The sequence below is a fragment of the Hyperolius riggenbachi genome, chromosome 4 (genome assembly GCF_040937935.1).
Source record: "Hyperolius riggenbachi isolate aHypRig1 chromosome 4, aHypRig1.pri, whole genome shotgun sequence".
NCBI classification, from domain to species: domain Eukaryota; kingdom Metazoa; phylum Chordata; class Amphibia; order Anura; family Hyperoliidae; genus Hyperolius; species Hyperolius riggenbachi.
The window spans coordinates 87,824,536-87,851,560 of record NC_090649.1 but is presented as its reverse complement, the minus strand read 5'-3'; the positions used below and the strand labels follow the sequence as shown (position 1 = coordinate 87,851,560).

The 27,025-nt window shown below is 43.9% G+C and overlaps 1 protein-coding gene across 2 annotated transcripts in view; it reads right to left on the bottom strand.

Annotated features, from left to right (window-relative positions):
* Positions 1-27,025, bottom strand: part of NBAS (NBAS subunit of NRZ tethering complex) — a 916,216-nt gene that overhangs the window by 179,100 nt on the left and 710,091 nt on the right. The window contains exon 48 of one of the 2 annotated variants that reach the window (XM_068280282.1): positions 18,521-18,579. The exons of the other annotated variant lie outside the window; for it this stretch is intronic. Coding sequence (XP_068136383.1) covers positions 18,521-18,579 — 59 coding nt within the window. The remainder of the gene's footprint in view (positions 1-18,520; positions 18,580-27,025) is intronic. 2 annotated transcript variants of the gene reach the window in all.

Below are 27,025 nucleotides of genomic sequence, written 5' to 3'. Positions count from 1 at the left end.
CAGAACAAAACACAATTTATATCAATTTTCAAATAATCCAGAGGTATTAACCTAAATAGCTTCCACTAGAAAAAAATCATCAAATGTATCCCTGTAATTAATCACTGCTCGTCCAACTCCCCCCCACGTGAGTCACTTATGAGGTCCCCTAAGAATTGCCTCCATAAGAATCGTTTCTGCCATGACAGGAAACCGGCAAACTCGAACGCTGCAAAAACATGGCTGCTTGGGGACCGCAGTCGCCATCTGGATAAGAGTGAAAAACGGCACGGGATGTGAAATGATATACCATTACAGTAAACACAATATGCTATTGGATTTACATCTGACTATACAACAGGGATTTGGTATCAACTGAGTGTCATTCTTATTATGGAACAGAGAAAACTGAGTACCTGGATTAAATAACATTTAATAGCAAGATATACGCCTTAAAGTGGGGCTGAACTCTTGCACAGGACATAATAAAAAACAGAGAAATGCACCCTGTATATATTTAAAGAGTTTAGCCTGTCTAATTCCCCCTCATCTGTGACTAATGACAACTGTAATTTGATTTTTCAGCTGTGTCAGCTGGCTGCCTCAGCAGAGCAGCTTATTGGTAAACACAGGATGTTAACCCTATGTCTACTTCTATTAAAGCACCGCAGATTTATTGCAGGACTTTGCAACAAGAAAAAAAAAGAAATTTTGCAACAAGATAAAAACAAGGAACACCAAGAGCCCCAATAGTGTAATATATACTGGTAAATGGTTACTACAAGATAGAGTAAATATTAATACTCACAAACCAGGGTTACCATTAGGCAACCACTGTACAAGCAGGTGGGGAGATTTTCCTGACCCCACTCAGGAATAAGAAGTCGCTCTCTGTAGATGAGAAAAAAGAGGGTTCAACCCTCCACCCATGGTGGGCTCAATATTATGCAGGCGAACAGAGGCGACAAAAGGATAAAAGGAAGCTAAATGAGCTTAAAAACCAAATTCTTGGTAAATCAATGAGGAATCTGCCTAGTAACGCTGCCTCCTGCTTGGCCGCCCACCAAATGCATATGCCCCCCCCCCTCCCCTCCTCTCCAGTGCCCATCTGATCTGATAAAATTATCAAATCGGATGGTTGACTGGCCCACAAAATTGGTAGATTTATGGGCACCTTTAGAGTATGTCAAAGTAAATCTACACTAATTACCAGGAGGCTTTCTATATTCTGATACTAATGGCTCACAGTGTCAGTACAGTATATGTCTCCTATCATCTACAAAGCACACCTGAAATTAACCACTTCACCCAAAGGCGTTTTTTTCCGTAACGGACAAGAGCCATTTTCATCTTTCAGTGCTCATCCCTTTCATTTGCCAATAGCTTAATCACTACTAATCACAATTAAATTATCTAAATCTTGTTTTTTTCACCACCAATTGGGCTTTTTGGGGTTGATATTTGTTTTCAGTAATTATTTTCTATGCATTAGGGAAAAATGTAAAAATACACTATTTCTCCAATTGCATCCCCTATGGTTTTAATATAAACACTGCTACTGTACATAAAACCCACACATTTTATCTGCCTATTTGTCTTGGTGATCACAACATTTTATTTACGTCCCTAGTACAAAGTAGGGTGACAATATATCATTTGGAAATAAAGATGTATTTTATTTTTTGGGTGTTTTTTTTTCCCCACAATTTTCACGTGCACGGGGATGCACATGCACGTGCGGGAGCGCGCATGTGTACGCGCACAGCGGCAGCAGCTCTGTCTGACTTATAAAAACGTCCTGGAGCCATTAAGAGGCTCCAGCAGTGCGTTTTTATAAGTCAGCATGTCATTAAGTGGTTAAAATAAAGTGATGAGATAAACAAATTGGAATCTCATAAGTTTTTACCAATTCTACTTCTCTTCTACTCATGAGACACAATTCCTGTACAGCGAGGAAAAGTCGGAGGAGCAGGACCAGTAAGTAGAGTCCTATTACTTAGCTTTCTGTGTCGGTGCTAGGGATGAAACACTGCTGAACAGAATGTGCTGTCCATGGTCCTGAACCTGCTTCTTCTGAAAGAGTCAGTGAACATGTGGCCTCTTTCCTGTTTACAAGCCAGCTCAATTGCCTGATGCTGCCTTACAATAGAAATCATTCTTCCCAGTTCTGGTGGACACTGAGATCTCCAGAGCTTCCAGTCCTCAAACACACGGTACTGGTATTTGGGGAGAAGAGGGCTTCTAAACTGCCTGTTTCCTCCCATGAACCAGAACTTTAGGCAGACTAAGACAGTGCTTGACGAGATCTCCCTTCAGTTGGGGACACCACTAGCTGGCTACCTAATGCTAAGGGACACCTGTAGCTACCTATGATGGATAAGCGTGAAGTAACAGCTGGGTCAGCGAGCACACTTGCGGTGCGGTTCAGCGAAGGTTTGTGGGTTTCTGGAGGGAGAAGTTTAGCGTGCCGGGACATCTGTGCCTATAGGCTTCTGTGATGTTAATTTGGGCCTGGTTGGGATAACTCTAAGCAGTCCGCAGCAAGATAAAATAAAGAACAGTTACATACATACTTCAGTAAGTTAAAGCGTTGGCACCCTTTTTAAAATATGCGCCATTAAAGCGGACCCAAACCAAAAAATTTTTTTTAATTCAAAATATTTAGTTGCACCACTCTAACACATACAAAGATAAATAAACACTGCTTCAAGCCTATAAGCATTTCAGTGCATGCTTTTCACCCTTCTCTTTTCATAGCTAGGGTTATACTGGGGGCAGTCATTAGCAATCCCTCCATTGCCGGACACCACCTACTCCACCAGTTTGCCGGATTTTTCCCAGCAATTTGAAAGGAAGGGAGGGTTTCCTCCAATAAATGTAATATATTGTATATTTGTCATCATGCAGCCGAAAAAAGGCTGCTATTTATTATTATTATTTAGAAAATAGATTTTATTTCTGCAATCTTGTATTTTTAATTTGGGTCCACTTTAACCACTTGCCGACCGCGCACTCATAACGCGCGTCGGCAAAGTGGTAGCTGCAGGACCAGCGACGCAGATCTGCGTCGCCGGCTGCAGGCTAATTAATCAGGAAACAGCCGCTCGCGCGAGCGGCTGCTTCCTGTCAATTCACGGCGTGGGGCTCCGTGAATAGCCTGCGGGCCGCCGATCGCGGCTCGCAGACTAAATGTAAACACAAGCGGAAATAATCCGCTTTGTTTACATTTGTACAATGATGCTAAAAGTAGCAGCGTTGTACCAGATCAGCGATCCCCGGCCAATCAGCGGCCGGGGATCGCTGTCACATGACAGGCAGGAGCCTGTTAGAGGCTGTACAGGACAGATCCATTCCTGTGCAGCCTCCGATCTCCGGGGAAGGGAGGGAGGAGAGGGAGAGGGGGAATCCTGCGGTGGAGGGGGCTTTGAGGTGCCCCCCCCCCGCCAGCCACACGCAGGCAGGAGCGATCAGACCCCCCCCCCAGCACATCATCCCCTTAGTGGGGAAAAAAGGGGGGCGATCAGGTCGCTCTGTCTGGTGTTTGATCTGTGCTGGGGGCTGTAGAGCTCACCCAGCACAGATCAGCGAAATCAGCGCTGGTCCTTAAGGGGGGGTAAAGGCAGGGTCATCAAGTGGTTAATGTTGAATAATGCCCATGCTGCCCTCTGTGTATGAGCGTGCCTGCAGAGCAGCAAGGAGCTGCTCGTCCCTGTCTTTTTCTCCTTGCATGAGTGGCTCTGTGCTACTGCGCAGTAGATGGAGGGGAGCGTGGCATCTAAGAAGAAGAAGAAGGTTCCAGTTGGGAGATAAGGTTTGGGGAAGCCTCTGAAGAAGCCACTTTTTTTTTTGTTTCAGGCTTACTATAAGTATCCCCCTTCCAGACACTTATCTTCCATCTTAGTATTAATTCCATTTTGAGACTTATTAACCTCTCCCCTTAATGCTAACCTCTTCTTGATGCCTGTCCATAAAGTGAGCCTATAATAAAAGAGATACGGGTTTCTGACTGTCCGAATGATGCTGTGCCCTACTTTACTCTAAACCTCAGATTTAGATAACCTAATATAAATCTGCAGAGTAACTCAGAGGTCCCTTTTCATTTAGCAGTTCTCCTCACTGTACACTCAGCTGTCTGGAGCACATACCCTTATCTGGACCATACCAAGTCAATAAAGGTTGTAAGGTAAGTGACAAGCCCACACACCCAGAATACACAGTGAATGTAGCAGAAGGGTAGGTGTGCACCATGGCCATACTACACACTCTCCCGCAACTGGAAAAAGCAAAATAGCATGTCAGTGGCAATGTGTGCTGCAGCATAAGTTGACGTTTCTATAGAGTAGGCAAACCTAAATACAAAGTGTGCTGAAATTGAACACTGGAACAAAGTTTCGGGCCAACCTCAATGTCTAGTTGTCACCTCCCTCATAAAATTACCTGGTGTAAAATGACCCCCCCTCTCCTTCCCTCCCGATGCCTCCTCACACACCTATATAGCTTACTGGTGTCTAGTGTTCCTCCTTCCCTCCCTTCTACAGTTCTCTGGAGTTTAGTCCTCCTTCTCCATACCGTTAAATGGTCTCTAGGGGCCCCCTCCATTACTCATACAGTTCCTTGGAGTCTAGTGCCCCCTCTTCACAGTTCCCTGGTATCTAGTGGTACCCTCCCACTCCTAAACAGTTACCTTGGACCTAGTGGTCCCCCTTTACACCCTGAAACAGCTTCCTGGTGTCTACCGACCACCTCCCCCCCCCCATATAAAGTTCCCTGATGTCTAGTGCCTTCCCCCTTCCTTCCCCATATGGCTTCACTGATGATTTAGAGCTTTACCTTTAATATAGCTTTCCTGGTCTAGTGGGCCAAACATAATATAAAGTGGGAAAACCACTTGCTTGCCAAATTTGATGGCTCTGTAGGCCAGATTTGGCCCACAGGCCAGCGTTTGCCATGTATGGAGTCTCAAAGCAAAAGAAGAGATCGGTCATTCATCTCATAACTGGTGGATTTACATAAGCAAAGAAGAAACAGAGGTTTATATATGTATCTGGTTATTTTTAATGGAAGAGCGCGATTTATCTTTCTTGCAAGGTGATAAAAGAACTGCCTTGTCTATCTCTATATGGATGTCATAAAACAAAACAACAACAACAAAATCCTGAACAGCTCAATATCTATGAAGCTTTGTATCTATAAGGCCTGTATTTTTTTTTCTTATCCCAATAATTCATGAGAATATTTATTTTTAATAGGCTGAAAGTGTGAGAAATATTAGGACTTGAGGAGATGAAGCACATGTAACGTTATCTAGCAGAGATCTCTATCAGCACACACACGCTCTTATATCTGTAGGGCACACAGCGAGAAGGCTTACATTCCACATATGTTCAGAAAAGAAGAAATCCTCTCAGTTCTAAGGGCAGAACATAGACACAGATAGGGGTATAACCGAGATAAGGCTTCAAAGAAAAATGCAGGACTCTGTCAACTTTCATCACTAAACATATCCATTCTATAAGATGCTACAACAATCTGGCTTATTTAAAGGGACACTTAAGCCACTGTAAAAATAAAAATCAGTTTTAAGTACCTGGGGCTTCTACCAGCCCCTGCAGTCGTCCCGTGCCCTCGCAGTCAAGCACGGATCCTCCTCGCAGTCACGCGCGGATCCTCTGGTCCCCCGCCGCCAGTTAGTTTTATTTTCGCGGACAGTCCTGGTCACAGGTATCCTTTTTCAGTTCCAGCGCGTCCTGCGCAGGACGCTATTGCGCAGAAACAGGATGCTATTGCGCACTGGACCACGAATAAGGATACGGTTGGCCACGCCTTTCACAGAAAACAAAACTAGCTTGTGACAGGAACTGGAGGATCCGTGAGTGACAGCGAGGGTACGGGGCAACTGCCGGGGGATAGTAGAAGCCCCAAGTAAGTAAAAAAAGTTTTTTTACATTGGCTTAGGTATCCCTTTGAGATGACTAAACTATAGATATATTTTTCTAAGTATCGTCACTAGGAATGAGATTCCAAATTCCTCGAAATTCCCACCACATTACCGAGACTTAGAAATTTGTAACCAAACACAAGACTTGGAAGTATTGGACCAATCAGAGAATCGGTATTGTACTGCGGAAATCAGAATACTGCAGAATTTTTGGGCCAATCATAAGACTCGAAAATATTAGGTCAATTACAGAATAAGAAGTTTAACCTTTTGTGGAGCGCCCATAGTAAATTCTATTCCGAACTTGTGGCTGCGCCTAAGCCTGATGCGGCATAGGATTTACGTCACCTGCTTTTAGCGCTCCTGACGCTATCGCGCGCACCTGAGAGGGGAGATTAAGCTGTCACATATCTCCCCTCACTTATTAGGAGCCATGGCGATTGGCTCCTGATCACCGGCCGACTGTAGTGATCACTGCAATCAGTGGCAGTAGGAGGGGAAGTAGAGGCCCGGGACTCACCTTCATGACGTTCCCCCGGCAATCCTCGCTCCCCTCCACTCTGCTCGCTTTGGTTCTAATGTCAGGTCCTGGCTTGATGATGGAACTTTGCAGCAATGCAAGCAGGGATGAAGGGCAGAGCGGAGGGTGGTAGAGCTGCTCATCGCTGGAGCTTGGGAGGTGAGTACAGGCTGCTGGCTATTCTGGGGACACCTATCTATGCTGGGGACACCCATGCCTAGCTATCTATACTGGAGATACTGCTGCGTGGCTATCTAAACGTGTCCCCCACTTCCATGTTAAAATGCTCTGGTCCTTAAGGGGGGTTAGGCTGCCGGTCCCCAGTAGGTTAATGTGGTTGCAAACATCTGCAAAAAACAGCGGATTAAAAAAAAAAAAAAAAAAAAAAAAAGTTCACAATTAACTAATTTTATTGACAAAAAAATAACATTTCACGGAAACTGTTACCGGTAGATTCCGTTGGAGTTGGCATTTCCTACCATCCCTAATTGTCACCTGCTTGCATACCTTACATACATACATGGTTGGTCTCCTGAAACACTGCATGGATCACTATGATTGCTTTTTATAGACCCACTACCAGTTCTAGCCATTATGGGGCCCTGGGCAAAAAATACATCAGGCCCCTCACCTCCCCCCCAATCTAATGCAACATTATGTGCCAAAGAGGCCCCCCCCCCCCCCCCCCAAAAAAAAAAAAAAAGATGTAGAGGATCAGTGTTCAGATCTCAGCTCTTCCTATTCAGTAAGCCAGCACCTATTCAGTAAGGAGTTCTCTGGGCAAGACTCCCCAACACTGCTACTGCCTACTGAGTGCTATGGAAAAAAAGGAATTATAAGAACTGGCTGTGTCGCAAGCGCTTTCAGTCCGACAGGAAGAAACCGCTATACAAAAAAAGGAATTATTATTAATTGCGTAACACCGCAGAGTCACTGTTAACTTGAGGGGCGACCTTATAGGGCCCATAAGCCAGTTTTGGGGCTCCAGTTTGCCACTATGGAAATTCCAGTCCCATATAGAGCCTTGACTCTACACACTTAAAGGATTCTTAAAAACACAGCTGTCATCATAGCAGGCCACCCACAATCGCCTAGGCATTAGAAGGTAAATGCTGAGGATGTATGTGCTGTGTAGGAGCTACATAAAGCTGTCTGCTAAATATGCTTTTGCCTTAGAAGGTGTTAGGAAAGTGGAGAGTTAAAGGACACCTGAAGTGAAAGGGATATGGAGGCGGCCATATTTATTTCCTTTTAAACAATGCAAGTTGCCCAGCTGCTAATCGTCTGCCTCTAATACTTTTAGCCATAGGCCATGAACCAGCGTGCAGATCAGATGTCTCTGACTGAAGCTTGATTGGATTAGCCACATGCTTGTTACCGGTGTGTGATTCAGACACTACCGATGCATGAAAGATCAGCAGGACTGCCAGGCAACCGGTATTGTTTAAAAGGAAATAAATATAGCAGCCTCCATATCCCTCTCACTTCAGGAATCCTTGAAGTACATTTTATTAGGTAACAACCTTGTAATATTATCACTTAGCCAATAAAAGGTATGATTTAAATCTGAGACACAAAACAGTCCATAAATGTAATAAATACTGTTCAGGTCCCATGGGCAGTCCTCCTGTATCGATGCTACAAACCATTACACACACACAAAAAAATAGAAGAAAAATAAATTGGTACTTGGTAGTTCAGAAAGATGTGAATAATTTAACATTTATTGGAATAAAAAGCTGTGCAAAGAATATGACAACTATAAAAACGTGGTTTTACGGTTGTCGTGTTCTTGTACAGCTTTTTAACAAATATACCCCAAATAAATGTTTAATTATTCACAACATAACTATCTACATTCCCATCTACTAATTTCTCTCTCTCTTTTTTGTTCTCCCCCCAATCATTTAGCTGTACTTTTTCTGGCTTTTACTAATGGCTAACAGACTGCTCAGCTACTATGAAGGTTTGAGAAGCTTTGTTTTGACAATTTGGAAAGTGCCATGAGCTTCCCCTGTTAATGGGTATCTAAAGTTTTACAGAGAAAACAAATAATAAACTAGCTTAAAGCAGCAGGATGAATTCACAAGTGTTTGGGGCAATATTATCTGCTCATATTCGGCCAAATGCTTTATAACTCATTGGATGGCACTTCACAATGCTGATGGACTATGGCCCAAAGCATACTTCAAAAGCAACCAAAGCGTTTTTGAAGGGAAAGAAGTGGAATGTTATGCAATGGCCAAGTCAATCACCTGACCTGAATCCGATTGAGCATGCATTTCACTTGCCGAAGACAAAACTGAATGAAAAATGCCCCAAGAACAAGCAGGAACTGAAGACAGTTGCTCTAGAGACCTGGCAGAGCATCACCAGGGATGAAACCCAGCATCTGGTGATGTCTATGCATTGCAGACTTCAGGCTGCAATTGACTGCAAAGGATTTGCAACCAAGTATTAAAAAGTGAAAGTTTGACTTATGATTATTATTCTGTCCCATTACTTTTAGTCCCTTAACAAGTGGGCACATATGCAAACTGTTGTAAATCCTGATTTGGATGTAAATACCCTCAAATTAAAGCCGTCTGAAGTTAAAGCATTTAGTGTTTGTTTCATTTCAAATGCATTGTGGTTGTGTACAGAGACAAAAATGTTAGCATTGTGTGGATGTCCCAATATATATGGACCTGACTGTACTTGCATTACTGCATGCCTTTGCGTCATCATTGCAGTGATTTGAGTACTTCCGTCACACAATGTCACATTGCGTGAACTGTGCAAGTCTCCATAGACTTGCATGTCCCTTGAGAAGAGAAAAAGTACCAGAGTGCGATGCACCACGTTCAGTGTGCAAGGGGCCTGAATGAAATGGGTGTGTAGCAGCCAATGCCACCTTAGCGGTATGGACGAGCTCAGCTCGTCCATTACCGCCAGAGGGTGCCGCTCAGGCCCTGCTGGGCCGATTTTGATGAAATAAAGAGCAGCACACGCAGCCGGCACTTTGCCAGCCGCGTGTGCTGCCCGATCGCAGCCGCTCTGCGGCGATCCGCCGCGAGCAGCGGCGAAAGAGGGTCCCCCCAGCCGCCTGAGCCCTGCGCAGCCGGAACAAATAGTTCCGGCCAGCGCTAAGGGCTGGATCGGAGGCGGCTTATGTCAGGACGTCGGCTGACGTCCATGACGTCACTCCGCTCGTCGCCATGGCGACAGGAGAAGCCAAACACGGAAGGCTGCTCATTGCGGCCTTCCGTGTTACTTTTGGCCGCCGAAGGCGATCAGAAGAACGCCTCCGGAGCGCCATCTAGTGGGCTTTCATGCAGCCAACTTTCAGTTGGCTGCATGAAATAGTTTTTTTTTTATTTAAAAAAAACCCTCATGCAGCCGCCCTGGCGATCTTAATAGAACGCGAGGGTGGTTAATACATCAGCTGTAAACTAAACTGGATTATTATTTGATTTCTCTGTAAAACTTAAAGAGACACTGAAGTCTCCTATAAATCGTGTTTTTATTTTAAAAATGTGTTTAACATTACTGTCCTACCTAAACCACCGCATCCCCGCCGCTGTGCACTAACTAAATCCCCCCTAACTCGTCCTCCCTCTCCCCTGCAAAATCCACAACTTTCTTGGTCGTGGATTTTGCTACCCTCTACTCTTCCGTGTGAGGCAGAGCTATGAGCTGCAGCTCTGCCTCTACATGTGTCTGTCAGGGCGCATCTCCGCCTCTCCCCGCCCCTCTCAGTGAAGCAAGACTAAAAGGGGCGGGGAGAGGCGGCGATCTGGGCTGACAGACTTTAACGGATTTAGTTAGTGTACAGCGCCGGGGATGCAGTGATTTAGGTAGGACAGTAACGTTAAACACTATTTTACAATAAAAACTGTATTTTTACGAGATTTCAGAGTCTCTTTAAATTAAGGCTGACAGTCTGCAGTTAAAGCACATTGTGTTCGTTTCATTTCAAATCCATTGTGGTTGTGTATAGAGCCAAAAATGTTAGCATTGTGTCAATGCCCCAATATTTATGGCCCTGACTGTAAATGGCCAAAACAAGCAGTGTGCGGTGCAGCTCGCTTGCGAGGACCGATGGAATCCCAGTGATGTACTTCCTGCCCAACAGGAAGTACGTCACAAACCAAGGGGCAGGCCTATAGATATGACCCTGTCACCGCACCATGGCGCAGTGTCATATGAAGACTCATTTCTGTGGTGTGATGGGGTGACTGTGTAAAACCGGCCTCAACTGCACACCTTGCTGGAAATGAAAATGTTGATACAACATATCCACTGTAAACTTGTGGTCGCCATACACGATGAAATTGTTCTTTTTTTTACCAACCAAAAAAATCTGTATAGTAGAGCTTTAGCCACCCTCTGCACCTGCAGCAGTCACATATTAGTGTAGAAGAACTTTATCCAGCCCTCTGCACCTGCCGCAGTCACAAATATAGTGTAGGAGAGCTTTAGCCACCCTCTGCACCTGCCGCAGTCACATATTAGTGTAGGAGAGCTTTAGCCACCCTCTGCACCTGCTGCAGTCACATATTAGTGTAGGAGAGCTTTAGCCACCCTCTGCACCTGCTGCAGTCACATATTAGTGTAGGAGAGCTTTAGCCACCCTCTGCACCTGCCGCAGTCACATATTAGTGTAGGAGACCTTTAGCCACCCTCTGCACCTGCCGCAGTCACATATTAGTGTAGGAGACCTTTAGCCACCCTCTGCACCAGCCGCAGTCACATATTAGTGTAGGAGAACTTTAGCCACCATCTGCACCTGTTGCAGTCACATATTCGTGTAGGAGAACTTTAGCCACCCTCTGCACCTGCCGCAGTCACATATTAGTGTAGGAGAGCTTTAGCCACCCTCTGCACCAGCCGCAATCACATATTAGTGTAGGAGAGCTTTAGTCACCCTCAGCACCTGCTGCAGTCACATATTGGTGTAGGAGAACTTTAGCCACACTCTGCACCTGCCGCAGTCACATATTGGTGTAGGAGAACTTTAGCCACCCTCTGCACCTGCCGCAGTCACATATTAGTGTAGGAGAACTTTAGCCACCCTCTGCACCTGCTGCAGTCACATATTGGTGTAGGAGAGCTTTAGCTACCCTCTGCACCTGCCGCAGTCACATATTCATGTAGGAGAGCTTTAGCCACACTCTGCACCTGCCGCAGTCACATATTAGTGTTGGAGAGCTTTAGCCATCCTCTGCACCTGCCGCAGTCACATATTAGTGTAGGAGAGCTTTAGCCACCCTCTGCACCTGCCGCAGTCACGTTTTAGTGTAGGAGAGCTTTATCCACCCTCTGCACCTGCCGCAGTCACATATTACTGTAGGAGAGCTTTATCCACCCTCTGCACCTGCCGCAGTCACATATTAGAGTAGGAGAGCTTTATCCACCCTCTGCACCTGCCACAGTCACATATTACTGTAGGAGAGCTTTATCCACCCTCTGCACCTGCTGCAGTCACATATTCCTGTAGGAGAGCTTTAGCCACACTCTGCACCTGCTGCAGTCACATATTGGTGTAGGAGAACTTTAGCCACCCTCTGCACCTGCCGCAGTCACATATTAGTGTAGGAGAACTTTAGCCACCCTCTGCACCTGCCGCAGTCACATATTAGTGTAGGAGAGCTTTAGCCACACTCTGCACCTGCCGCAGTCACATATTCGTGTTGGAGAGCTTTAGCCACCATCTGCACCTGCTGCAGTCACATATTCGTGTTGGAGAGCTTTAGCCACCATCTGCACCTGCTGCAGTCACATATTCGTGTTGGAGAGCTTTAGCCACCCTCTGCACCTGCCACAGTCACATATTAGTGTAGGAGAGCTTTAGCCACCCTCTGCACCTGCTGCAGTCACATATTCGTGTTGGAGAGCTTTAGCCACACTCTGCACCTGCCACAGTCACATATTCGTGTTGGAGAGCTTTAGCCACCATCTGCACCTGCTGCAGTCACATATTCCTGTAGGAGAGCTTTAGCCATCCTCTGCACCTACCGCAGTCACATATTGGTGTCGGAGAGCTATAGCCACTCTCGGCACCTGCTGCAGTCACATATTAGTGTAAGAGAGCTTTAGCCACCCTCTGCACCTGCTGCAGTCCCATATTCCTGTAGGAGAGCTTTAGCCACCCTTCGCACCTGCTGCAGTCACACATTAGTGTAGGAGAGCTTTAGCCACCATCTGCACCTGCTGCAGTCACATATTCATGTAGGAGAGCTTTAGCCACCCTCTGCACCGGCCGTAGTCACATATTCATATAGGAGAGCTTTATCCACCCTCTGCACCTGCCGCAGTCACATATTCATGTAGGAGAGCTTTAGCCACCCTTCGCACCTGCTGCAGTCACACATTAGTGTAGGAGAGCTTTAGCCACCATCTGCACCTGCTGCAGTCACATATTCATGTAGGAGAGTTTTAGCCACCCTCTGCACCGGCCGCAGTCACATATTCATATAGGAGAGCTTTAACCACCCTCTGCACCTGCCGCAGTCACATATTCATGTAGGAGAGCTTTAGCCACCATCTGCACCTACCGGAGTCACATATTAGTGTCCTTGACAGACTGAGCACCAGACAACCTCCAACAGGCACATCTCTCTTTTCAATATTTTAATAAAGTCTTGATTATGTCAGAAGCCTTGCTATGCGGCGGATCAATGGCATTTGTTTACTTGTAGAGTTAGAGAATGCTTATTTGACAAACTTCACATCCTCACCATGGAGGCCACTTGCCAGTCAAGCAATTTGTCGATAACTAAAAGAACAAAATAATCTCCATTTTAATGAGGGGAAAACACAAGAAAGACAAGAGATAAAGGTGAGCATGAAATGTCAGCTACCTGTAACGTAAACAATGACATTTCCACGCTGCACGGCTCGAAATAGGCCAAGCCGGCATCAAACTGAAAGCTGACAGAAAAGTTTAGCCTTTTGTACCGATGTAGCCATATACCAATATCTGCTATTAGTGACAAGAAATAGCATCTCTGGATAGACTGCAAGAATCATATGTACCATCTGCATTATTCTATGTTTTTCTTCATCTTCCAATGCAGATAAAGTGCGTGAATATGGCCTTTTCAGCATTGTGTTGAGGTGTGAATGTAGCGCATGCCATATTTTTGCTTGTAATTAAAGAGTAACTGTCGGGCATAAAATAAAAAATCAATTATTTTTATCTGGTAAACAAGTAATAAGGATGCTAACCAGGCAATCCAAAAGTTAAAATCACTATCACTTCTCTTGTTGATAAATGATCATTCCCCAGTTTACATCACTCTTATTTAGTACACAGAAAATGTGGTACACAAAAGAGAAGTTGCAGGGCATGCTGGGTTGTCTTTTTTTGCTTCTCTGCTTTACCCTCAGACTTAACTAATGCAGCCTGATTGGCTGAAGCCCTCCTGTTTTCCCCTCCCACATCTCTGTTTCTCTCAGATTGGCCACAATTTCTCAGGCTGAAACAATGCACTTTCTATAGTGAAGGGCGGGCAAATCAGGCAAAGGAGACTAAGGGTGGATATTACATCACGACTGGCTTCAAAATAGCCACTGTAAATATGGAAACCGTCTAGAATAGGATTCTCTACTTTTCCTTTATAAAATTCACAGGAATCATAACGTGGACAGTGCAATACATATTTTATGTAAGTAGAACAATTATTTATCTACTTATATATTTATTGTTTAAAGTTAAAGTTAAAGTGACATGATGATGTGCATGTACTGTAGCAAGCATAAAAATAAATAAATACGGTGTGTTCCTTTTCTTCTTTCCCTGCTTGAAAGAGTTAATATTCATGTATACAACTCACAGTTTTTCTCCAGCCAGGACCTAGTCGGACTGTAGGGTCCCTCAATGATAAGGAATAACAGCCACAAAACACTTTACTGGCAGTAAACGGAGCTTCAGGGGATAGATAAAAAGGCCAATAGTGTGTATATTTTAGCTCCATGAAACACAGGACAGACTTTGTCATTGAGCTGCGACAAAACATTAAATCTATTTTTTTTAAGTTTTCAAACTTGGCATAAAACTATGGCAAATTTTAAACTAATTTTTAAGAATAGAATGACAAAATGGCTAATTTAGGCGCCGCCATAGACTGTAATATGAATTACAGCTATAGCTGGGTTTAGTGCGCATGAACGAGCAGATACGCTACTGAGATTACACAACACATCGCAAGGAGCGTGTAACTTCTTATCAGAGGGAGAGGATATTTCTAGCCAGAACGGGAGTTGCTCTCCTGCCCCTACATGGTTAATGAGCTTTTCTGACCTCCGTCGCTTAACCACTTCGCATCCAGACCTTGTTTCCCACTTATGGACCAGAACAGTTTTGACAGTTTAACTTGTCCTTATTTAATCAGAAATAACTTTATCCCTACTTATGACACAGAAATGAAATACAGTGGCTTGCAAAAGTATTTGGCCCCCTTGAAGTTTTCCACATTTTGTCACATTGCTGCCACAAACATGAATCAATTTTATTGGAATTCCACATGAAAGACTAATACAAGTGGTGTACACGTGAGAAGTGGATAGAAAATCATACGTTTCAAAACATTAAAAAAAAAAACTGCAAAGTGGGGTGTGCGTAATTATTTGGCCCCCTGAGTCAATACTTTGTAGAACCACCTTTTGCTGCAATTACAGCTGCCAGACTTTTAGGGTATGTCTTTACCAGCTTTGCACATCTAGAGACTGAAATCCTTGCCCATTCTTCTTTGCAAAACAGCCCCAGCTCAGTCCGATTAGATGGACAGCCTTTGTGAACAGCAGTTTTCAGATCTTGCAACCGATTCTTGTTTGGATTTAGATCTGGACTTTGACTGGGCCATTCTAACACATGGATATGTTTTGTTTTAGACTATTCCATTGTTGCCCTGGCTTTATGTTTAGGGTCATTGTCCTGCTGGAAGGTGAACCTCCGCCCCAGTTTCAAGTCTTTGCAGTCTCCAAGAGGTTTTCTTCTAAGTTTGCCCTGTATTTGGCTCCATCCGTCTTCCCATCAACTCTGACCAGCTTCCCTGTCCCTGCTGAAGAGATACACCCCCCTAGCATGATGCTGCCACCACCATATTTGACAGTGGGGATGGTGTGTTCAGAGTGATGTGCAGTGTTAGTTTTCCGCCACACATAGCGTTATGCATTTTGGCCAAAAAGTTCGGTTTTGGTCTCATCTGACCAGAGCATCTTCTTCCACATGTTTGCTGTGTCCCCCACATGTCTTGGGGCAAACTGCAAACGGCACTTCTTATGCTTTTCTGTTAACAATGGCTTTCCTCTTGCCACACTTCCATAAAGGCCAACTTAGTGCAGTGCACAACTAATAGTTGTCCTATGGACAAAGTCTCCCACCTGAGCTGTAGATTTCTGCAGCTCCTCCAGAGTCACCATGGGCCTCTTGACTGCATTTCTGATCAGCGCTCTTCTTGCTCGGCCTGTGAGTTTAGGTGGAAGGCCTTGTCTTGGTAGGTTTACAGTTGTGCCATACTCCTTCCATTTCTGAATAATCCCTTGAACAGTGCTCCGTGGGATGTTCAAGGCTTTGGAAATCTTTTTGTAGCCTAAGCCTGCTTTAAATTTCTCAATAACTTTATCCCTGACCTGTCTGGTGTGTTCATTGGACTTCATGATGATGTTACTCCCAATATTCTTAGACAACCTCTGAGACCGTCACAGAGCAGCTGTATTTGTACTGACATTAGATTACACACAGCACTCATCAAGCAATGTCTATGGGCAACTGACTGCACTCAGACCAAAGGGGGCTGAATAATTATGCACACCCCACTTTGCAGTTATTTATTTGTAAAAAAATGTTTGGAATCATGTATGATTTTCGTTCCACTTCTTACGTGTACACCACTTTGTATTGGTCTTTCACATGTAATTCCAATGATTCATGTTTGTGGCAGCAATGTGACAAAATGTGGAAAACTTCAAGGGGGCCGAATATTTTTGCAAGCCACTGTATATATTGTTTTTTTTTTTCAAGACAAACTAGGCTTTCATTGCATGCCATTTTTTCTCTTAAACAATTTTGTTTTCTATGAATTTAATGGGAAAACAAGGAAAAAAACCACATTTCTCAGTTTTACCAATTCCAGTTAAAAAAAAAGTGCTACTGTAGATAAAAAACACAAATTTTGTTTGGCTATTCTTACCGCTCATCACAAAACTTAGATTATGTTCCTGTCACAATTTATGGTGAAGATATTTAATTCTGAAATAATGCTACAGAGTGTATTTTTCACTATGAACTGAGAAAATAAAAGTATTTTTAATGGTAAAAATCTATCTCATTGGCTCAGGGAACATATATTTCCATTCACCAATTAGTGATGCCCAATCCTGCACAGCACTGCTTCTGCTACAAGATGTATATCTACTGACTCGCGGCTTAAATGAAGTCACAGAGGACGTAGATATACTGTAGTTGTGGATAAAGTGTTTAATTGTGTATTTCCATCCCCCCAGCTGCAGCAATGTGTGCTGTCACACACCACTTTACTTTTCACCAGCTATTTACTTTTTTTTTTTTTTTACTTGGGCCTCTTGTGCACATTATTTTTATAACTAAAATCAGCTATGTTCGCCATACTGCCCATTTAATCAGCTCTGTTGAGACTCTAATTACCACACCTGTGTATGTTTGTGGTTTCCTGCAAAATATGTACTGTTGGTGGGCCTTGAGGATGGGGATGAGAAACTCTGCTCTACAGGACTCCCTCTTCCTAGGTAAGTAAGTGATTTTTGACGCGAGGGTACACTTTACAGTGGGGTCGGAAGGAGGAGGGGGGTTTTAACAGAGGCATGTTTTCTGCTCCATGACATACCTGTGTGACCCTCCTGCACTGTTCTCTGCCCCCCAGTGCCGCTATATCACCTATAGAAAACACCGACAAGCAGCTTGTCGGCATCTAACTGGGGAAGGGGCGTCCCTTGCAGGAGAAGCACTCCTGCAAAATGCCCACAGGGGCGTTCCAAATGCTCCTTCCCCAGTTGTGATTGGGCAGCTCTGCCTCTCCCATGCTGCTCCCCCGCCTCCCTGCTCTGTGCTCTGTGTTGAAACACACAGAGCTGCAGCATCATGACCCCAGGGGTCACGAAAACTGAAAGTAGAAGATTTCTGGCCACACGAGCGGCAGAGAGCCACATTAATTGAGACTACCAGATTTGGCTAGCCCCCCGGATCAGGCAGTATTTTTTTTTTAAAGTTCCGGCTTGGGTTCACTTTAAGGCTTCCATCGCTATCTCTTTGAAAAAAAACAACAAAAAAACAATTTCTTAAGTAGACATGCTGATATTTTGGTGTAAATTATTTCTGAGTTAAGCACTTGGAGAAGGCAAGCAGCCAGTGGGCCAGGGTTCAGTCACAACGCCTTTAAAGAGAAACTCCAACCTAGAATTGAACTTTTATCCCAATCAGTAGCTGATATCCCCTTTTACATTAGAAATATAATGATTTTCACAAACAGACCATCAGGGGGCGCTGTATGACTGATTTTGTGCTAAAACCCCTCCCACAAGAAGCTCTGAGTACCGCGGTACTCTGGGCAAACTGCCACAATGTAATAATGTTCACAGACAGGAATTAGCTGTTTACAGCTGTCTCTAACAGCCAAAACAGCTAGGAGCAGCTACATAACCTGCCCACAGTAAAAATGTCACCATGTAATAAATGTCAGAATGTAAACCGGGGAGAGGAAAGATTTTACAATGACCAAACACTGACTAAATCATTTATACATAATTATGGTAAAAAATGAAGCACTTTTTTTTACTACATTATTTTCACTTGAGTTCCTCTTTAAGGTTTTAATATAAGAAAATCAGCCTAACAGTCGGACAAGGAACTTGTTATCAGAAATAGCAGCAATTCCCTCTTTTTCTGTTGCCATTAAAAAGTGGCCCCTCTGAAATGCTTAGTAAGGAATGTGGTGAATACATTTCTATCCATGTTAAAGACCAACAGAGGGTAACCTGAAGTAGCGACATCTGAGGGTCACATACGGCTTTAACAAATGTTTTTGTTGCACATATTTTCTTTGATGTAGACAACCATTACTGACCTTGTTCTAAAAATGCTACTTGCATGATAAATTCATTTTCTGCCTTTAACTCTTTGAGCCTGCAACCACAAAGCGAACAAAAAAAATCAGGTGTTTTGATCCCAGTGTGCTGTTCAAAGCAGATCTAAAGTCTGCAACAAACCACAATTAAAAAAAGGTCTCCCGACACCTTACTGACTATAGCTGTACAACTTGCTTTTGGTTTAAAGTAATGTCATCTGTGTAAAAATAACAATGCACCCCTCCCCACAGGTCACATTCAGTTAGTAGTAGAAGTATAATAATGTAATATCCAGGTCAATCTTTAATGACCACATTGCTCATTTTAAACTGTGCAAATTTTCCATTTTACCTTACCTATAAAACATTATCTACTGCATTCAGAAATACAAAAAAACCTAAATGGAAGCCCTACAGCTTAGTGCTGATAATGCTTCAGGAGCAAATACAACTAAACCCAATCATATTAACCCTTTTTTAAAAAAAATAAAAGTTTGTCCTTAGAACTTAAAGATGATCTGTAATGGAAAAAAAAACCTCTGGGGGATACTTACCTCAGAAGAAGGAAGCCTCTGGATCCCCCATCCTCCTCCGTCCCTCTGTTGATTTGCACGGGTTCCCTGAAGTGGGGCGAGGTAAATATTTACCAACTGTGATCCTGCGCAGTCGCTGTAGCGGCTTTCTGTTCGGGTTAAAGAGACTCTGTAACAAAATTTTCAGCCTTAGTTCTTCTATCCTATAAGTTCCTTTGCCTGTTCTAATGTGCTCTGGCTCACTGCAGCTTGTCCTAATTGCACAGTGGCTGTGTTATCTCTGTTATATGATCTAATCTGTTTTCTTCTGTCGGCACAGTCGGGCTAATGCTGGGAATACACGTTTCGTTTTTGCCTTCGTTTAAACCTTCGTTTCGATTGTGCCTTTTGTCCTTTTCGATCCCGAAATAATCGACCGTACGGTTAATATCACCACCCACGGTTTCGTTTTTTTTTTCGATTCTGATGGTTTCGTTTTTCCAATGATCGAAGGCTGCAAAGAAACGAAACGTAGTACAGGGACGGACGGCATAAACTAATATATAATCGATCTGAACAGCCATCAAGCCTACCAATGGCTCGATTAGATGGATAAAGAGAGATAATATCAAACATGTTCGATCACTAGTCGTTCGTTTTTGGGGTCTATTAATCGAAACTATAATGAGATTATGACTATTTTCACATACGTTTTCAACACTCGATTCGTTTACCGAACGAATCGAAGGCTAAAACGAAGGCAAAAACGAAACGTGTATTCCCAGCATAAGGCTGGAATGTGTGGAATGTGCAGGGCTGCTTGTGATTGGTAGAAGCTATACACACCCCCTCCAGGCCCCCTGCAGGCTCTGTATGACTCACACACTCTGCTTATATGAGACTATCACAAACTGGTTAGTTTGTTTGCAACACTGCCTAAAACTGGCAATTACAAGCCAGGTTTGCAGCAGAGAGTGGCAGAAACAGCACAGAGGGGCCCAGGAGAACATAATGAATAGAATGGTATGCTTTTTGCTGTAAGAATTTTAGAGTACAGATTCTCTTTAAAGAGGAGCTGTTAGGTATAAGGTCTCAGAGAAAATAAACACATATATCAGTAGCTAAAGATTGGCTGTACTTACATTACATATGCATTTCACTGTCCACGTTTGGATTTCACAGAATTTGTATATAGTATATGCAGAGATAGATGCTCCTGACAGCTCATGGCAGGCTCCATGTTTTTCTGTCAAATGTGTCGTCATGTCCTGCCTGCTTCCTGATCACAGAAAAGCTCGTACTGAATAACACAGTGTGCAGTGAATATTAATGAGCCATGTGGCTAGGAACAATAGCTGACTCCTGCAGTGTACTCTGCCCGGAGATTTATCAGTGCTACGCGCTGGACTGATTACAAGCTGCTGTAACGTCTCATTAGCAGCCGAGGGGAGGGCCCCAGAATGCTTTGCAGTATAGTATGCGGCTTGCGTCCTCTTGGGTCTAATTAGCTTTGCTGATAAGCACACATCAAAGGTAAGAGAGATTTTTATCTTCACTAATGCCTTTCTGGCTTCCTTCTAAACTGTTTAACACAGGAGAATAGAGGTTTAAATTAGCTTCTGCAGCCTGACAGTTACTCTTTAAGGCAGAAATAGCCAAACCCGATCGGATCTGCTGTACTGTGCAGGGGCGTGTCCTTTGTGCGTGCGCAGTAGAGCGGTTACGATCGGGTTTGGCTATTTCTGCCTTACCCGAAGGAAGAGCCGCTACAGCGCCTGCGCTGGATCCCGGAGTGATAAATAAATCTTAACTTGTCAAGCTGGTCGGGGAGGATTTGGGGGAGCCAGGGCTGGATTTCTGCTGTCTTCAGAGGTCAGGGAAGCCTAATTGGGACCCTGAGGCTTTCTTTTCCCGAGGTAAGTATCCCCCAGAGGGAATTTTTTTCAGTTACAGAGTCTCTTTAAGGCCTGAACTGTCGGCTGAGGTGGACTATAACAACCAATCCAGCATGTGTACAGGAGCCCCGACCTCCGTCCAACCACCGGCAGTTGCTCCATCGACCTTCCGCGCCCCACTTTGCAATAGAACGCATTGTTGGCCTTCAGGCCAACTACGTGTCTTTACATTCTCGGCCCAGCAATGTCGCCTGGGAGAGCGACCCCCAATCTCTGTCAGGCAGCATCCATCTAGTGTGTGTATAGGCCTTTAGAATTAGTGCTAATCTATTTATGCCAGAGGTGGCCAAAGATTTTAGGCCAAGGGCCATATTGCTGTTGTTGAGAGTGCTAGGGGGCTGAATTAACAAAATTAAACACAATTTTTGCTGATCGCTGTTAGGTACACTATGCCTGTGACAATTTACCAACATATTTCCATGGGAAATGACCCATATACACTGCTGCTGGCACTTACCTGCGGCACCGCATCTACGGCCTGCGGGCCGCATGAAATAACTGTAGTGAACTTTGGGGGCCACCAGAAATGGATTTACGGGCCGCATTTGGCCCCTGGGCTGGTCTTTGGACATGCCTGATGTGAGCATAGTGTACATTTTGACTGTAGATGAGCTCTGAAGTGTAACTTTGATAAAAAGAAAAAAAGGTAGGGAGAACCGTTATAAAGAGCTTTATCAGGAAAGGTCCCAGAGGCCCTTAGTGCATTTTCTTTTTCCTCCTCATGGTTAGATATATGGAGAGTATCAGTTGTGTCTTTAAAGCCATCCAACCCACTGTTTCCACAGACACAGGTCCATGTATGCCTTTCCTTGAATGCGGCTCTAATTTGTGGTTTCAAAATGTAATTATTCCTCCTTGCTTTCTCACTCTGCCCAGTACACACAGGTCTGCCCAGAGCGATGTACATACATGAGTTAAATATATTTACTGCAAAGTGAAGGTGATCCTATCCTGTATTTCAGGGTTTACCGAAGAGCTATGGAGCTACTCCGGCTGTTTTTCAGCGGCATTAAAAGCTGCTGAGGTAAAGGCAATAATGATTTGTGCATTGTGAAAGTGCCTTCAGGTTCCCGAACAGCTGAATGAAATACACATCTGATGTGAGCACGTCACGGAAATAAGACTTTACTTCAGGAGGGATGAAGGCCGAGGAAATGAAACCGAGGCCAGCAGCTGCACTCGCTAACTCTGGGGATTTGCTGACCAGCTCTCCACCACAAAGGTATCTGTACAGTCATCTTATAACTGATGGATGAAGGGAGCAAAGTACATAGCTGAGGACAGATTAAACCCCCTCGCCTTTGCTTCTTTATGGGTGTCTCTGTCCACTACAAGTCCTCAGAGAATGAGTCATGAATCACTCAGATGTGACTGGCGGGGAAGAATGATGTCATACAGAATCCCATGAGCTTCAAGTACTCTTTGTTTTTGTTTTTTCTGACTGCAATGTTATATGTTTTTCCAAATTTCTACAAAACGTTCCAGAGAGGGAACCAGAGGTGAGAGGGATATGGTGGCTGGCATTTTTATTTCCTCTTTAACATTACCAGTTCCCTGGCAGTCTTACTGATGTATTTGGCTTCAGTAGTGTCTGAATCCCACCAAAAGAAACAAACATACAGCTAATCTAGTCGGACTTCAGTCAGAAACATCTGATCTGCATGCTTGCTCAGCGTCTATGGCTATAAGTATTAGAGGCAGAGGATCGGCAGGCGAGCCAGGCACTCAGGGGTGGATTTCTGGGAGTCCCGGGACTTGGGAAGCTGTAGCCCAAGGGGCGGTATGGAGGAGGGACAGCTGGACATGTAAGAGGCGCTGCGGCATGTGTGAAGTGGCTGCAAATGGGGAACAAGACATGGAAGAGGGAGGCTGCTGCTCAAAAGAGCTGTACATGGAGGAGAGGCCTGCTGATCATGGACATTACGCATGCAACAGGGGGCTGCATATGAAATGGGGGACACTGCTGCACATGGAAGGGGATCAACAAGAAAGTTGGCCTAGGGGCGCTAAAAGTATACATTCGGCCTTGCAGGCAATTTTCAATGTTTAAAGGGAAATAAATACGTCAGTCTCCCCATCCCTCTCACTTCAAAGCAAAGCTAGATGGATGGACTGAAGTTTCTGTGTTGGATGGAAAGTGGTTAGAACAAAATATTACATGAAGTACCAGGAATCTCGCTGAATGCTTTCCAAATGGTAATACAACTTAATGTAATACATAGAGGTGTCTAATTCCTAGAAGGTCATGTGCTATGGATTTCATGCAAGTCCTGATCTGCAGGAGATATAAGAGACAGAATAGAGATTGTATACAGATTCCCTGGAAGTGTGCAAATCTTATTAATACTGATATAATATTCTTAAGTTCAAGATCAGTAATTGAGGTTGAGACGTGTACAGGAGAACCTGGGGAACTATCCTTAACAGGGGAGAATAAGCCATATTCTGGAGCTTTCTTTCAAGTCAGGGGCGTTGCTAGCCCCAAAGATCAGTGGCACGTGCTCCGAATCTATTCTGGGTTGGCCCGGATGTCCCCCAGGCAGTGTCATCTATGTTGCCTCAATGGTGGGCATGCTGGGTGCTGTGGTGCCATGCTGGGTGCTGTGGTGCCTCTATGTGGGCATAATGGGTGTAACGGTGCCATGCTGGGAACTGCGATGCCTCTATGGGGCATGCTGGGTGCCTTGTGGTGCCTCTATGTGGGCATAATGGGTGTAGCGGTGCCATGCTGGGCACTGTGATGCCTCTATGGGGCATGCTGGGTGCCTTGTGGTGCCTCTATGTGGGCATACTGGGTGCAGCGGTGCCATGCTGGGCACTGTGATGCCTCTATGGGGCATGCTGGGTGCCTTGTGGTGCCTCTATGTGGGCATAATGGGTGTAACGGTGCCATGCTGGGAACTGCGATGCCTCTATGGGGCATGCTGGGTGCCTTGTGGTGCCTCTATGTGGGCATACTGGGTGCAGCGGTGCCATGCTGGGCACTGTGATGCCTCTATGGGGCATGATGGGTGCTGTGGTTCCTTTATGGGGGTATGCAGGGAGCTGTGGTGCCTCAATGCGAGGCCACTAGAAGGTCAGGGAATGCTATGGGGGAACTGCCAGATAACCTGTCAGCAGGCCAGCCTGCCCAGCAGAAAGCCAGACCAGCCAGCACAGAAGCCAGGTAACTGCCTAGTTATGTTTAAGTGACACTGACTATTTATGTGATATGCTGCATTTATTATTATTATTATTATTAATAATGGAGAGGGGGCTTGATCTAACATTTTGCTAGGCAGGCCTACTTAGACCACTGTTAAGATCATGTAAATTTAGCTCCACCCATGACCACAACCACATTCTGGTGCATGGCCACACCCATTTTCCGGCTGGAGTGACCAAAAGTGCCCCAGATCTCTGTTAATCCTAGCAACGTCCCTCTTTCAAGCCTTCAAAGTAATCCTTAAAGAAAACCTGAACTGAAAATTAAAAGTCAAAATAAGCATACACAGGTCATACTTACCTTCCATGTAGTCTACTCCTCAGTGTCTTTCTCCTGTCCCGCGTCCTGTTTGTTCACTGTGATCAAGGGAATTTTCCGTCCTCCATTTTGAAAATGGCCATTACCCATAACAGCTTCCTGGTCAGCACACAGTTAAACTGTAACATCGCCCACTTGAGCCATAGGGAAACATGGACATTACCTGGTACATCAGTTTTCCTCTCAGCTATAACTGACAGCAACTGATATTTTATTGACAGCAACTGATATTTTATTGACAGCAACTGATATATTTCAGATCTGACAAAATATTGTCAGAACTGGAAGGGATTATTGTCAGAAGAAAATGGTGAGCTTCTGAAAGGAACTGGTGACAAGGTAACTATGTAATGTTTATTTGAAGTTACCTCATGTGTTTATTTTAAATATTTTTACTCAGTACAGGTTCTCTTTAAAGAAAACCTGAATTAAAAATTAAAAGACAAAATAAACATACACAAGTCATACTTACCTCCTGTGTAGTCTACTCCTCAATCTATTTTCCCTCTCCTGCGTCCTGTTTGTCCACTGTGATAAGTGGAATTCTCCGTCCTCCATTTTGAAAATGGCCATTACACCATAACAGCTTCCTGGTCAGCACACTGTTAAACTGTAACATCGCCCACTTGAGCCATAGGGAAACATGGACACATCAGTTCTCCTCTCAGCTGTAACTGACAGCAACTGATATATAACTGACAGCAACTGATATATTTCAGTTCTGACAAAATGTTGTCAGAACTGGAAGGGATTACTGTAAGAAGAAAATGGTGAGCTTCTGAGAGGAACTGATGGCAAGGTAACTATGTAATGTTCATTTAAAGTTACCTCATGTTTTTATTTTAAATAATTTTACTCAGTACAGGTTCTCTTTAAAGAGGAACTGTCGCGAAAATCTTAAAATTTAAAAAAATAAGTATATTTCTCCCAGAGTAAAATGAGCCATAAATTATTTTTCTCCTATGTTACTGTCACTTACAGTAGGCAGTAAAAATCTGACATTACCGCCAGGTTTTGGCCTAGTTAATCTCTTTATGGGGGATTCTCAGCATGGCCTTTATTGTTTATAAAGACATTCTCTGAAAATGATTTATACAAAGATGCTGGCCAGCCTCCCTACTCGCTGCACACTATTTTGGCAGTTGGACAGAGCAACTGCCATTCACTAAATGCTTTTAAAAATAAAGAAAACCCTGAGAACCCCCCTATGAGAAAATGGGCTATTCCAAAATCTGTTGGTAATGTCAGATTTCTACTACCTACTGTAAGTGACAGCAACATAGGAGAAAAGTAATGTATGGCTTATTTTACTCTGGAAGAAACATACTTCTTATTTGTATGTGTTATAAATTTTAAGATTTTTGCGACAGTTCCTCTTTAAAGAGAACCAGAGATGAAGCACCCTCATGTATTTTACCTTATAAATCAGTGGGAACATGACAGTAAACACCTAATCTGCTCTTTGTTTCATTGTTCTCTGTTTAATCTGACTGTTATCTCCTCTGATAAGAATCCCCGACTGAGCACTCAGTCTAGCTTTGCTACGGAAAGACTATAGCTGAGTCTGTCTTCTCTGGTGTCTTTTCAAGCCCAAGCCTGCCCCCTTGTGGCTCTGCCATAATGACTCAGCTATAATTATTCCCTGCAAAGCCAGACTGAATGCTCAGTCCGGGATTCTTATCACAGCTGATAACAGACACTTTTAGCAGGGAGGATGAAACAGAGAGCATGGTAAGTGTTTTCTTTAATGTTCTTACTGATATATATGGTAAAATACACAAGGGTGCTTCGTCTCTGGTTCACTTTAAGCTCTGGAAATCTGAAAATTCCCAACTTCAGCAGCATGAGTACAAGAGATGAATGATATTCTCAAATTAGGAAAACTACAATGTGCCAACAGAGGTCAGCTGAATACATGTGAAGGGATTTGGCTGTAAGCTCCAGGAAAACTTAATAGATCTGATTAGAGAATTATTTTGGGAAGAAGTTTGTTGCATGAGGTACAGTATATAAGGTATAAAAGTCTTGATTTGCAAAGAAAGAGAAGTTCACTCAACTAAAGGCAAAAAAAACCTGTCAAAAACAATGAACAATGTCACATTGTCAGTAACGACAAGTAGTAGCTGACATGCGTCGGAGCACAGGATCACTCCTTAGCCATAGCTAGTTAATACCACAATGATGCAAACATTTAAAGTTGACCTAAACTCTTGCACAAGACAGAAGAACAACATAGATAAATGCACCCTGTATGTATGTATGTATACAGTGTAGCCTGTCTAATTACCCCTCATCTGTGACTAATCATAACTGTAATTCTATCTCTCCGCTGTATCAGCTGGCTGCCTTGGCAGAGCAGCTAATTTGTAAACACAGGGTGTTAATCCTATGTGTTTCCATGAAAACATCAAGTAGACACACCACAGATTTATTGCAGGATTTGTAGCAGCTGCAACAAAGACATGTTTTTCTTTAAAGGTCATTATGCTGTTGCTTATCTTTCAGAGCAGAGAGG